This window comes from Trichomycterus rosablanca, chromosome 5, assembly GCF_030014385.1.
Source record: "Trichomycterus rosablanca isolate fTriRos1 chromosome 5, fTriRos1.hap1, whole genome shotgun sequence".
NCBI classification, from domain to species: Eukaryota; Metazoa; Chordata; class Actinopteri; order Siluriformes; family Trichomycteridae; genus Trichomycterus; species Trichomycterus rosablanca.
The window spans coordinates 26,778,146-26,791,711 of record NC_085992.1 but is presented as its reverse complement, the minus strand read 5'-3'; the positions used below and the strand labels follow the sequence as shown (position 1 = coordinate 26,791,711).

Sequence of the window (13,566 nt, the reverse complement as noted above, 5' to 3'; positions counted from 1 at the left end):
AATAAAAATTATATAACGGCTCCCAGAGACACATTTACACTTATGCGTAAAATATTTACTATTGATCAGATAGGATAAGCAATGTCATACATTCTGATTGTTTTATTTATTGTAATAAAACATTTGAATACTGTGATTATGTAGTGTTTGTCTTTCTCTGCTGTAATTTGGGCATTCATTCAGAATGTGTTTTATAGTGATAGGTGTCTGACAATCTTTGCAAAGTGTTGGGTATTCTCCTAGTATTAGGTGTCTGTGTGTCAACCGGGAATAGCCTATTCTACATCTAGTGTGGATAACTTGGTCTTTATGTTTTCCATAATGTATTTTTTGTTTATTGTCTGTTTGTGCATTTCATTCAACTTGCAATTTATTTTTAATGAAGTCGTTGTAGTACTTTTGAAAATTATATGAATATTATTGCATACATTACATAAACAAAAGTGTCATACTAAAGCAACTATAAGCAAGAGTTCACTCACATTCTCAGGCAAGGCTTTAACCAGCTCACTGTGTGCCATGGGTCGAATACAAAGTTGATGAATGATCTCTCGCTTTAGCTCGTCATCGCTTTCCACGTGCCCGATACCTGGTGTAAAGCGTTCACCTGAAAGACAGACAGAACAGTCCAGCAATGCTTATTTCCAAACACCATTTATTCCTCTAACCTAGGGGCTTTTGTGCACATTGCTAAAAACATTAAACACCAGCACTTTAACACTTCAGCCTGCTCCATAATGATCTGCACTCACCTACAACCATAATGATGAGATGAAGCATCTCTTCTATTAAAGTGCTGTTCTGCTGGACGACATCCTGGCACACAAAATGAGCAGCACAGTTAAGAACCAGACAGACACCCACAATTATTTTGATTGCAAAAAAGTCATTATGGTGGAAAAGGGCCCAACTGACCTTGTTGGCATTTTCTCGGTTGTATCTTTTCCTGCAGTCTGCAGAGCTGAAGATATGAAAGAGCTCAAAACGACTCAGGACAATCATCAAAAAGTGGTTGGGATCCATCATGGAGGCTCCTGCCTGATAACAATACACCACAAATAAGCATCAAGACATCTGAGATAAAAGGATTAATGCACTGTCTCTCAAGTCGTTAGAACAACAGGCTGTTGCAGTCAACCTAACAGTTTGACAGTCATTTTATAAGAGACCCTCCACCCTCAACAACTTGCGGTAGTAACAACCGAAATCGAACGCTTGCAATTACTTCCGATGAGTCTTTTAAATGACTTTGGTCCACTTTTTCTGCAGAATTGTTTTCATTTGGCATCCTAGGAGGGTTTTTTAGCCCTTTTAAAGGTCAAGCCAAAGCAAGTCAATGGGATTCAAGTCAGGGCTGACTCAGTCACTCTAAAACCTTAATTTTGTTTCTTTTGAGCCATTTGCTTGTGTGCTTTCTCGTTCAAGATTTTTTGATGAGGCCTGCAGCTATTTAGATGTTTGTTTGGGTTCTTTTGTGACCTCCTGGATGAGTCGTCGTTGCATTCTTATTGAAACCCTCTTGGTAGGGTTCAGCACTGTTCCAGATTTTCTCCATTGGTAAAAAATGGCTCTCACTGTGGTTCGCTTGAGCCCGAGAGCCTTAGCAATGGCCCTGTAACCTTTTCCAGACTGCTCTTTAGAACGTTGCAACAAGTGCTGCTTTTTAAAGACCTTCTAGCCTGCTTCACATTTTTAGGCATGTTCTATTTAAATGATGTTTAAATTCACAGGCCAATTGTTAAGATTTTAAGTGTCACATTGTACAAACTGAAACTAATCTGCTTACAAACAAAAGAAAAAGTAGTAGGACATTACTGATACTGGATATGGAAGCTGTGCCAACCTGGAGAGTCACGAGGTCCTTATCGAACATCTCGAGCCTACACTTCACATTGTGATAGTAGTAGATCTGTGAGGGAGGAAAGAATGGTTAGAGTGAAGCATTACATATTGACAAATCACAATTATAATTTAGAACTTCGCCATTGCTCACTTGATTGACTAATGAGAAGCCATTTCTCCTCCACATCCCAGCATGCACTTGTGCACAGAGGACCAGGCAGCGAAGTGGGTGCTCAATCACCATATGGGGGCTCAGTTCACTCTGTAAAGAATGACATAGAACATGAGCTCGTTAGACATTTAATTTAAAAACCATGTGCACAGATATGGTGTTGACTGTTGACCTCCACTTTGCAGTTATCACAGCCTACACTATTCTAGGAAGGCTTTCCACAGCATGGTGTCTGTATGAATGTGCCCATGAGGTAAGAGAATCTGTGAGGTCAGGCAGGGCTGGACAAAAAAATTTGGCCAGCACTTGATGTTCTGATATCTGACTCGAAAGTTCTTTAACACTGGGGCCAGGGATTTACTAATTGTCCTTCACACCAAAATCATTAAACCATGTCTTTATTTCCCTCGGTTTGTGCACAGGGCCACAATCACACTGAAGCAAACTGTTGCCACAAATATGAAAGCATAAAATACATTTTTATACACCTATTAATAGAGCCCTACTAAATTCATGGGAAAATGTGCTTAATTTCACGGACCTCGTTTTCAAAAATCACAGATTTCATGGATATTTTAAAGCAAACTGTCACATTTCACAGAAGCCATTAAAAACACTCATAAATTGAATGATAGATTAAATGGAAGCTACAATACAAATCACAGCCTACCTTAATGGTTCAATGTAAACCTAGAACATTCAGCTACTGTTGTTTTGACACACCCCTCTCTGCGTCCACAGAATTGGTTGGAAGTTTTCCAAACTCAGTTACCCAAGTTGTGTTTTTAGCTGCTTTAGACTATGACATTTTGGACATTTTGACTAACCGTTTGCTAACTGAATTGCCATAGGATTGCTAGAACCGCCTCATAGTGCAAATTAACCAGTAAATGTGAGGCACTACAGTGGTCCCTCGCTACTTCGCGGTTCGCTTTTCGCGGACTCGCTGTTTCGCGGGTTTTCACTTAAATATCATTTCCATCGTCTTGTTGGCATTCATCGTCATCGTCATTTCCATCGTCTTGTTGGCATTCATCGTCATCAATCTACTGAACCTCTAGAACGTATCTTCTTCAATGGTGAGTACCCTTATCAAATTAAAAAAATTACGTATCTAGGTTTAAGAGTTTAAAACACTTTTAGTGTACAGTATGTATGAACATTTAAGGAGTGTTTTAAAAGAAACAGGTACAGTGGGAAAGGTTATTAAGGACATGGGAAAGTGTTATGTAGTGTATAAGTGAGTGGGGAGGGTTTATAAAAACTTAAAATAGTGTATAACTACAAAAATAATGTATAAATATTCAAATAGATATAGCGTCGCTACTTCGCGGATTTTCACTTATCGCGGGTGGTCCTGGAACGTAACACCCGCGATAAGTGAGGGATCACTGTATATTAAATCGCTAAACACAAACCGTAACTTTTGATTTTTTGACCTATTACCAGAGAGTGACTGAAAAAGGCTGAACTCAATAATTAGGAGGGGTGTCCACATTCTCCTGGCCATATGGTCTATGTGCACAAAGAACATAGGAATTATAGAACTATAACAGACCAGAGGAAGCTGCTCAGGAAATCTGTAAGCTACTTCTGTCTTGCTAAGGAGAGCATGGAGTCCTTAAAAAAAAAAGAAAAGGACACATGCGTAAAACACGAATGTCTGGCAACCATTCTGGTTAGAATAGTAGAAAAATTAGAACTGATCAATGTCTCTAACCTGCCAGCAGTCTGGACACAGGCAGGTGGATGCTGACTTTCTCTTGTGAGACGCAGTAGCGGATGGTGTCTACCGAGTGGCCGCACATATCAAGTGTGATGGGCTGCTCTCCATCAGTAAAACCACTGTGGCAGTGGGTCAGCACTGTTAGGCACTTCTTGTAGGCTTCGATCAGCACTCTCTCCTGCAGACACATAGCAAACTACTGTCAGCACGGACAACACTAACATTTAAATGTCAAAACACTTCACATACCACATAACACTTGTTAAGTTTTGTAATATGTTTATTATGAAATATCACAAAGTATTTTAAGCATACAGTGCTTGGTTGGTGCAGCGGTAAAACATGGCTGACATCTAGCAGCTGGCTGGGCGCCTACACGGAACAATGATTGGTTTGTCTGAAAAGTGGGAATGCCAGAGGGGATTCCTCATAGCTGCTGCAATTATGACTTCTTTTGGCTGTTCGGTGGTATCTGCACAGAGATGGGGAATCAGTGTATGACTCTCTGTGCACGATACAGATCTCCATATGAACCTGCCTCGTGCAGATGATAACGCGGCTGGCTACTACATACACGTCAAAGCAGACATGTGATAGTCGCCTGCCCTCCTTGGTCAGTAATGGAGGACAGCAGCAATAGAGGAAGCAAAATGCAATTGGGTAATTGGATATGTCAAACACAGTCATGGACAATTTTGTATCTCCAATTCACCTCACTTGCATGTGTTTGGACTGGAGCTCATAGAGAAAACCCACACAGACATGGGGAGAACATGCACTCCACACAGAAAGGACCCGAACCACTTCACCTGGGAATCGAACTCAGGACCTTGCTGCTGTGAGGTGACCGTGCTACCCACTGAGCCACTGTGCCGCCCTCCTATCTTTAAAGCACTTACACTTGCACTGTAGGGCAAATCAGTCAACAAGTTTATTAACCTGGAGCATTTTCCACAGTCTTTTCACAGAGGAAAAATCATACCAAAATGCATCACAACAAACCTTGTGAGACATTCACTCAGCTTATTGTTCAGACGTGTCTGCGGCAGGAGGAAAAAAGTAAATACAAGAAAATAGGTCCTGTGTTTTGGACGAGTGTGCATTTCTATGCAATTAAACATGGAGTAATGGCAGAGATGACATTTGTTTCTAGCCTGTAGTAATTATCTGGGCAGTACACCAGACTAAAGTACGTCAGCAGAAGGTCAAATCCACTTTGAGGGCACGTCCTGAAAATGCTGCAGTGCTTTAGACTTTGTAAAGAAGATGGGCTGCATTCATATGACTAAGTGTATTAAGAACGTACAACGATATGCTAGTCGGAGATTGAGGTCGGACCACATGCTTACCCTAAGCGAACCACTTCAGAGTCTGGTTGGAACCGGACTGAGACCACCTCTATTCAAGGGTCTTGAGCTGCACCCAAGTGCAATTACTGTGTTTACGCCTACCCAAACAGATCACGCTGAGGGAAAAACAACCCTAAGTCCGACTTAACCAGACCATAAAGTACAGGTGTAAAAACACATAAAATGACAAGAAATGGGGTCTATGTAGCAAAATTCTAACCCAGGGGTATTGAGTGCCTGTCCAGGGGGCACGACATTACGAGCCTTTTTTTACTAAAACTAAAGCAATTCATTTTTCACTCACAGGAGACATATCTGACCACTGACCACGTACACACACGTTTAAATGCTACCCAGTTCATTTTGAAAAAAGGACAGTTGGCTAGCAAAACTTAAAAATAGGGTTAACGGTCGAGATAAATCGGTGACAAAAACAATGACTGCTCTTATAGGACGTGTGTGTGTGTGTCTTTAAGAGAGGAGTATAGTGGGAGATGCTCCGTTCACAAGATTGCTTTAAGTGACTGCTTTAATGAATGCTGCAGTTTGAGTGGGGGGGGTCGAGGTCGGCACACAGAAGGGGGTGCATGTCCAAAAAGGTTGAAAACCCCTGCTCTAACCAACAAGTACAAACCAGCAAGTCTTCTGCCTTTACATTATAAAGTTCCATTTGTCATTTTTATGGTAGATAAGAAAAAATCCAGCATTATTAACGCTATAGATTATTAGGTGGGTAAAATATAAAAGATTATAGTACACACTAGTCTTTTAATATGGGGAAAAAAAACTTCAGCCACTGCTAGTGGAAGTGTAATAGTGCTTACATCACTAGCACACCATTCCTGTATCATTGATATGATGTGTGTAAGCTTCATCTGTAACGTGAAGGCTGCCTCCCATTCCGGCTCCATCTCGATATGCTGGCCCACCTGTCGCACTACTGGGTCCATGCCCTACAGAAAAACACATCCCCCTAGTTAAATGGCTGGTTTAAAAAATGGTTCTAGATCAACATTATTTAAACAAATACGCACCTGCATACACTTGAGCAGCTCCAAGAAAACATCAAAACCTTCTACAAACTTCTCCCTGAGTTTGTCAGACCACTCTGTTGGACGGCTAATCAGCACATATCTGTATAATTACACAAGAACAAATGAGGATTAGCCATGCAGCCTTTTGAGCCAGGACATTAAGACGATGCAGAACTTTATCATACAGAAGCTCCCAGCAAACACTTCGTTTAATTACATTGAAATTCTGTAATCTGCATTATCGCCATCTTACTTGAGGTCTCCTATAAGGCTCTGGACTCTACGAAATCTGAAGGCCTGTTGTGCGGTGTATCGTTCAAACTGAAATCGTCCCTGAAGATCTCGATGCCTCAGGTGATCCACAAAAGTACGGATGATGGTGGTCATTAAATTCTCCTCCATGATCAACATCCGAGCCTGGTATGGCAGAGCAAGGATTAAAGCACAAAGCAAATCTCTCAAATCAAGCCAACCTAGAAGTACAATTCTGCAGCAAATGCTGGAAGGTCATTTTTTAGTCTTACGATCAGTTTAATCTCTACACAAACACAAATCATATTTCCAAAAAAGTTGGGATACTTTGTCAAATGCACAAAAACAAGATTGATTGTTTTTGTGATTTGTTAATTCTATACTTCCATTCTGAACTTTATTTAATGGACAAAAGTAGAAAGAAAAGATTTCCAATGTTTTTCACTGTATCTTGTAAATGTAAATTAATTTACAACGTGATGCCTGAAAATACATCGTATTGAATCTCAGCTCTGCCACCCGACTGGGCTGGGCGGCTATATGAACAAGGTTTGGCTGTTGTTCATCAAAGGAGGGAGCTGGATACACTCATAACTGATGCAATTACGACCTCTGCTGGCTAATTGATGCCGTCTGCACAAAGTACAGGAATAATGCGATCAGGGTGTGGCTCCCCGTGCACAAGGCTGATCGCATATGGACTCGCCTCGTGCAGTCGGCTACTGCTCACGTGTCAGAGGGGTCATGTCAGTTCGCTCTCCTTAATCGGGGCGGGGGTCAGCACCAGTAGAGAGGAAGCATAATGCAATTGGGTAAAAAATTGGATGCGCTAAAAATTGGAAGAAAAAGGGAGAAAATGCTTAATATTTTGGCTGGCCAACTTGATAGTATTTTGTAAATATAAACATCTTTTCTTTAATATTATGTCAGTTAAATAAAGGTTCAACAGAAAATCAGAGAACTTCTTTATTTTTACTGCATTTCAAAATGTCCCAACTGTTAAATAAGTTTTGTATGAATACACTAGTTCAGCTTTGTATGTTTTAGGCTGGTTTATGCTTTTAAACAAATTTCTAATCCCTGAGACAGGCACAGTGGAGTTCTATTCTCCAAAACAAAGGCATTTAAAACTTTTGACCAGTAGGGCATGTGAAGGCAGGTGAGCTTAGTATTTTCCATCCTTTTTCTCCCAATCATATTCACCAGCTGTATGTCCTCTACTGCTGCAGACCCCTAGCCTAACCGCAGAGAGCCAGTAGCCAACCACTTCTGCTCACCTGCCTGAAGTGAGTTCACACAGGGATCAGTATCTCACACTGATCACCATTATTCTACATCTCTGTACGGAACCCATCAACCAATATCCCGTCAACCATACCACCCTCAGTCAGTCTACAATATCTCAGAATCGTCTTGCATTCACATTATAGGTGGCAAAACTCTTTTGCAGTGGCTGTGCCACTGTTTCCTGTGGAGTGAGGTGCAGCTGCGCTACTTTGAGCATCCCACACTGTGCAGATTTACCGAATTATTTATATGATGTAGTCAGAAGCGAAGCACAGATATGGCAGTGAGAAACTGACTCTCACCATTTCACAAAAACCATGGCATTGTGGGAAAAAATACAGCACGGTGGACTTGTGAGCTGTGACAAGCAAAGAACGTGTTTGCATTTTAGATAGCAAACCCACATTTACTATTCCTGGAATCGCTTGTTGTAGCTTTGTAGATCTTTAATACATTTTAATGCACCTTTGATTAAGGCAATCAAGTTTCATGAACCCATTTCACCTCTTTTTATCCTCTCATGCCTCAGAATGACAAGTTTTAAACTAAAATTCATTTCATATAAAACTGCATGTGAATAAATTGTTAACACGGTCAGTAAATACTGAATGATGTTTTAAAGCTTGCCGCTCAAAGGCACAGCCAGCAAAACGCAGTTTTACTCATAGCACGTAAGCAATAAGCACCCGGCCGAAACGCTTATCGTGTGACAGACATCACCACAAGCCTCTTTAAAATCGTCTTAATATACGACGTCTGCTTCTTATACTCACCAGAGAAGGCACGGTGAAAATTTGCACAGATAGGTCAGTGATGGAGAACTCCCTGTCGTGGTCATCCTTCACGTAGTCACTTTGCAAGCACTCATAGTTCTGCCAGCAGCAGTGGGGCAGGCAGAGGAGAGGAGAGAGGCAGAACAGAGAGAAGAGAGTGTGTGGGTGGAGGTACTCACCATGGTAGGGACGGTGAAGAGTTGCACAGACAGAGAGGTCACTGACACTAAGCGCTCGTGATCATCCTCCATAAAATCTGTCTGAAGGCGCTGGTAATTCTAAATAACAAGGGAAATTGAATGGGGGCACGTTCATCTTCCGGGTACGAGGTTAGTGGAAACCGCACCCTCCACTGGGACCGCCATGGGTAATACGTAAACGTGAAAATCTAGAACTAATAATTTCAGTCCCAGGGCTTTGAGTGATGCTTAGAAGTACATGGTCATGATGCTAAGGCTCAGCGTACGTGCCGCCTCTGAAATAAAAACCTTTCTAGTTTTATTTTGGAGCAATCGGCTCAAATGTTTCCAGCTCTATGACCTGTTCAGCATGCGGACAACTCACATCGGAATGCCCCGGGCATGCTGACAGGTTTCCTAAAGCTTTAGAGAGACTGCCAGAGCTAAGACGTTGCTAGACAGCAAGCCGATAAAAGCTGAGGTGAGCCTGTGGTCCGAATCAGTAATAAGACATGTCTAACATGTCTAAACTGTGCAATTGTTCAGTGTTTTCTGTCTCATAATGTATAAGTCCAGCCAAACTGACCTCTCTTCATGCCAACCTTGATATCATGTTGTGACTTAACACATTAAGCAAGCATAACCAAAACATGTTCCACACAATTCATTCATAAAAAAACAAAAACATGGCTTAAATAAAGCTTTTTCTAGTAATAATTACCTAGTGTTTTTTACTGACAAAGTACAGAGGTAAACTGCACATATGTAGCTTTAATAAATAGCCAAGATGTGTCAGCAACTAAAGGAACTATATCAAAGATACATATCTGGAAATGTTTCTAGAGAATGTTTGTACCTACTGTCATTGAGACAGAAAAAGAAATCAGGGTAGAGACAATGTCTGCATTGTCACATCCAAACAGACGCCAAAAAGGATTAAAATAAATTAGGGACTGATTTTAAATGGAGAAAACCTTTACACTTGAGTGTATGTTAAGTGGAAAGTGGGGCGCAAGGTTTGTGTCCATGAGTATAAATGGGAAAGTGGGGTCAAAGATGTAAGGAACCCCAGTTCCACCGGGAAACACTGGCCATGTAACAGGAACACACCACAGACTGGGCCCCAATGCATCGCAGGGCTTCGGCCTCCGCCACCAAAAACATAGCCAGTCATGTCTATGTATGTTTGTTTGTTTATTAGGATTTTAATGTCATGTTTTACACTTTGGTTACATTCATGACAGGAACGGTAGTTACTCATTACATACAAGGTTCATCAGTTCTCAAGGTTATATCGAACACCGTTGTGGACAATTTAGTATCTCCAATTTACCTCACTTGCATGGCTTTGGACTCTGGGAGGAAACCGGAGCTCCCGGAGTAAATTCACGCAGACACGAGGAGAACATCCACACAGAAAGGACCCGGACCGCCACACCTGGGGATCGAACCAAGGACCTTCTTGCTGTGAGGCGACAGTGCTACCCATTTAGCCACTGTGCCGCCCTCATGTCTATGTAGATGAACAGCTAGCCGAAAGCACCACTGAGATTCAAAGCTGGATTCAAGTTGTGGTGGGCTAGCGTTACCGCAGCGCCAGCCACAATTTCATTCCATGCAACTTTGTAGTGTGCTTTTATTTTTAATAAAGAATCACATAACAATAATGTAATGTAATTTATATATTTTTTTATTTTTTTATTTTTATTTGAATGGCAGACACTTGTCCCATGGGCAAAAAAATTTCCATTTCAATTGCTATAACAATAATCGTATAAACTGAAAGATGCTTTGTTTACAGTGCACAATAACTGCCGATGGGAAGCAGCTTACCTTTGCGAACTGAATGGCAAATAACTTCTTATACTTCAGATCCATTAACAGACTGCTCATGAGCAGCTGGTGATAAACATTTCTCGCCCCTGAAGAAAAAGCAGTTCATCATTAAAAACTAACATTCAAACATCTTTAGGCAGTAAACAGCTTATCACTAGGTAAATAAAACCTCTCTCGCACCTTTCCACATTTTGGAGTCACAGAGCATTAAAGTGTCTACTAAGGAGGAGTTTTCTCCTTCAGGGCCTTTCTGTAACCCTACCTGGCACAGAATCCTTCTCAGTGCATCTAAAAGATAGAAAACAAACCGTTTTAGCACAACACCATGGTGTACAGAATACATATTTAAACTAATGAGCCAAAAATTAGGACCATCCCACCCAAAAATGTCCATTGTGCAATGATGAACAAGGATACATTATATGTAGGACTGGTGGTACTTACAGTAGCTCATGTGTTAAATGAAGCAGATGCTCAGGCATAAATACCTCAGTGACTTTGATAAAGGTCAAATCATTATGGCCAGACACCTGGGTAGAAGTATCCTAAAAACTGTAAGTGGTTCTCACAGGCAGTCCCCACAAAGAGGTTTTTGGGTAGCCAGGACTTAATGCCCGAGGACATGAAGCCTATGGAATCTGGTAGCACCATGCAGATCATTTTAATTCTGGTGATGAGATGAATGTGTCACAACACACACACACAACACCATCCTTGTGTGCATGGAGCAGCGTGGTCACAGACCAGTAAAAATGCTCAAAAACTTCTGTCCACTGTTGAAAACACCAACAGTTTAAATGCAGGCATCAGAACTGGACATCAAAGCAATGGAAGGTCAAATGGACAGTCAGGCAAGTGTGCATTTAGCCAAATAGGAGATGACACAGGGATGCACTGTAAAACAATCCACCTCGCAACATACAAAAGCTGAAAAACCTGCTGGAAATTTCCTAGAATCAGATACCACAGGACATCTTCAGATGTTTTCTAGAGTCCAAGTCTCAGTGATTTAGAGAGGTTGTCAGTACATATAAAATGGGTGGTCCTAATGTTTTGGCTCATCTGTGTACAGTCTGACATTAGTCAGAATTAATTTGTAAATCAAATAAGAGAAACCTGAGTATCTGATGACATGGCTGAGCCAGGTGAGGGTTTTTAGAGCAAAACACTGATGAGCCACCACTGATGAGTGCATGACCTGAACACGCAGAGGCTTCGACTGACGACTCGTGTTTCGCTGCAGAAACACACAGTTTATTGTCTTTTAACATAAACATTAGCAGGAAAACTGTGGCTGAAACATGTAGACTTTATTGATTGTTTTTCACATGTATTTAGTTATTTATTAGGATTTTAACGTCATGTTTTACACACTTGGGTTACATTCATGACAGGACAGGTAGTTAAGTTACTGGTTACACAAGATTTATCAGTTTAAGTGTTTAATGTCAAACACAGTCATGGACAATTTTGTATCTCCAATTCACCTCACTTGCATGTCTTTGGACTGTGGGAGGAAACGACAGTGCTACCCACTGAGCCACCGTGTTGCAGTGATTCAGTGAGCCAATCTTCATTCAAAGTTTAATAAACACATTCTGCTCAAACATTTAACCAATAACAAACAACTGTAAACAAATGTTTTTAAGCCCCTTAATAATTCCCAATCTGGGCTCGAGACAACTGAGAGAACATACTTAAGCAATAATGTGTTTTGTAGCTGTTGGTCCGATTTTAACAATGGGGGTGAGGAGGGAATTTAATACTTCTGTATTGACAGTCCTCTTCTAGTCATGTTTTAGCACATCAGGTGTATCAAGATATAAACTCTGATTTAACAGATAAACAGACTTTGCTGCCTATCTCCTCTAGCATTGCATCCCTTTTTTGAAAAATCATCATTTTGGGCACGGTTAACAAAAGAGCAGACTCTCAAATCTGTATGAACATTGCCTAGTCACCATTCTTAACATGACAATATTTGTATAGATCACATTTTAACTGTTTATTATTTACTGAACATCCCTGCCTTGTACATGTGTCCCAGTTACTGGAGCACCTGATGCCCCTGCTATTTTTATCTGAGCTTGGGACCGCCACTGAAAGCACACTGACAAGTGCACCTGCCAATTGCTGGACCACTTCGGTCAATTTCTTCCCTCGGACCTTGCCAATCATGCCCTTGCAAACAAAAACCTGACTAGCCGAGAGCACTGCTGAGAAACGAACCCCTGATCACTAGATCTCAGCGGTAGTGGGCTAGCACACTTCACCGTTGCACCAGCCGAGCGCTCTGCAGATGTATAAAGGCCTTAAATAAATAAATTAATAACAGCCTTTACAGACACTCTGGGTCTGTCTGAAAACCTAGTGGTTTCAACTGTTGAGCTTCCTTGCTGCCTACCTAGGCAGTTGCCTAGGTAGAGAGGATTCTAATAAGACATTGAACTTATAAGGCAGATTATTTAGACACACTACTTAGACAGCGATTACGTCACTTTAGTTTTCGATTATTAAGCTAACACAGTTAGCCTCAGGCCATTCAATCCAATGGGCTGAGGCAACACAACCCACTAGCATGCAAGCCAACATCTCCCTCTGAGTACCAAAAATGGTTAAATTGTCACTGACAAGCCCAAATTAGCAAATAAATTACACTTGTACACCTTTATACTAATTAAAAATCAATTAGAATTTATTTACACTTGAAATGAACTTCGTATGTTGCTCCGCATTCGCCATATCTGTAATTTTTTGTGACAAAGGTGTGCTGCACTGAATGCTGGGATTGGCTTTACCGCTAAGGAAGCATCTGATGCCCCATCGCTTCGAAACAAGGCACCTTAGTAGGCAGCATTTTAAGGTATCTAAGAATGCCTTTTTCTCAGGAGCGTGCATATGATGACGTAAATGTAGAGAGGTCACTAGGTTTTGGAAAGACCCTTTGTACAAAAGCTTAAAGGTGTACATACTTTCACAGCCCTCACTATGAATGGTCAATGAAAGGGCATGAAAAGTGAAATGATTTGTGTAATTAATTTATGCAGAATACATTCAGTGTATATGCATTAACATTTACCATTTGTGTGTACAAATCTGTCAATAATAACCACTGC

The 13,566-nt window shown here is 41.1% G+C and overlaps 1 protein-coding gene across 3 annotated transcripts in view; it reads right to left on the bottom strand.

Annotated features, from left to right (window-relative positions):
* ubr2 (ubiquitin protein ligase E3 component n-recognin 2) overlaps positions 1 to 13,566 on the bottom strand; it is a 62,119-nt gene that overhangs the window by 30,696 nt on the left and 17,857 nt on the right. For 2 of the 3 annotated variants that reach the window (XM_062995921.1, XM_062995922.1), the window contains exons 8-21: positions 11,567 to 11,687; positions 10,631 to 10,738; positions 10,448 to 10,536; positions 8,436 to 8,534; positions 6,377 to 6,540; positions 6,124 to 6,223; positions 5,914 to 6,042; positions 3,735 to 3,918; positions 3,573 to 3,634; positions 1,994 to 2,104; positions 1,844 to 1,909; positions 916 to 1,038; positions 753 to 816; positions 483 to 607 (exon numbers count right to left, since the gene is read on the bottom strand). In XM_062995921.1, the coding sequence (XP_062851991.1) occupies positions 483 to 607; positions 753 to 816; positions 916 to 1,038; positions 1,844 to 1,909; positions 1,994 to 2,104; positions 3,573 to 3,634; positions 3,735 to 3,918; positions 5,914 to 6,042; positions 6,124 to 6,223; positions 6,377 to 6,540; positions 8,436 to 8,534; positions 10,448 to 10,536; positions 10,631 to 10,738; positions 11,567 to 11,687 (1,545 nt within the window). Of the gene's footprint in view, positions 1 to 482; positions 608 to 752; positions 817 to 915; positions 1,039 to 1,843; positions 1,910 to 1,993; positions 2,105 to 3,572; positions 3,635 to 3,734; positions 3,919 to 5,913; positions 6,043 to 6,123; positions 6,224 to 6,376; positions 6,541 to 8,435; positions 8,535 to 8,614; positions 8,714 to 10,447; positions 10,537 to 10,630; positions 10,739 to 11,566; positions 11,688 to 13,566 lie in introns of all 3 variants that reach the window. The other variant, XM_062995920.1, reaches the window with a different exon arrangement.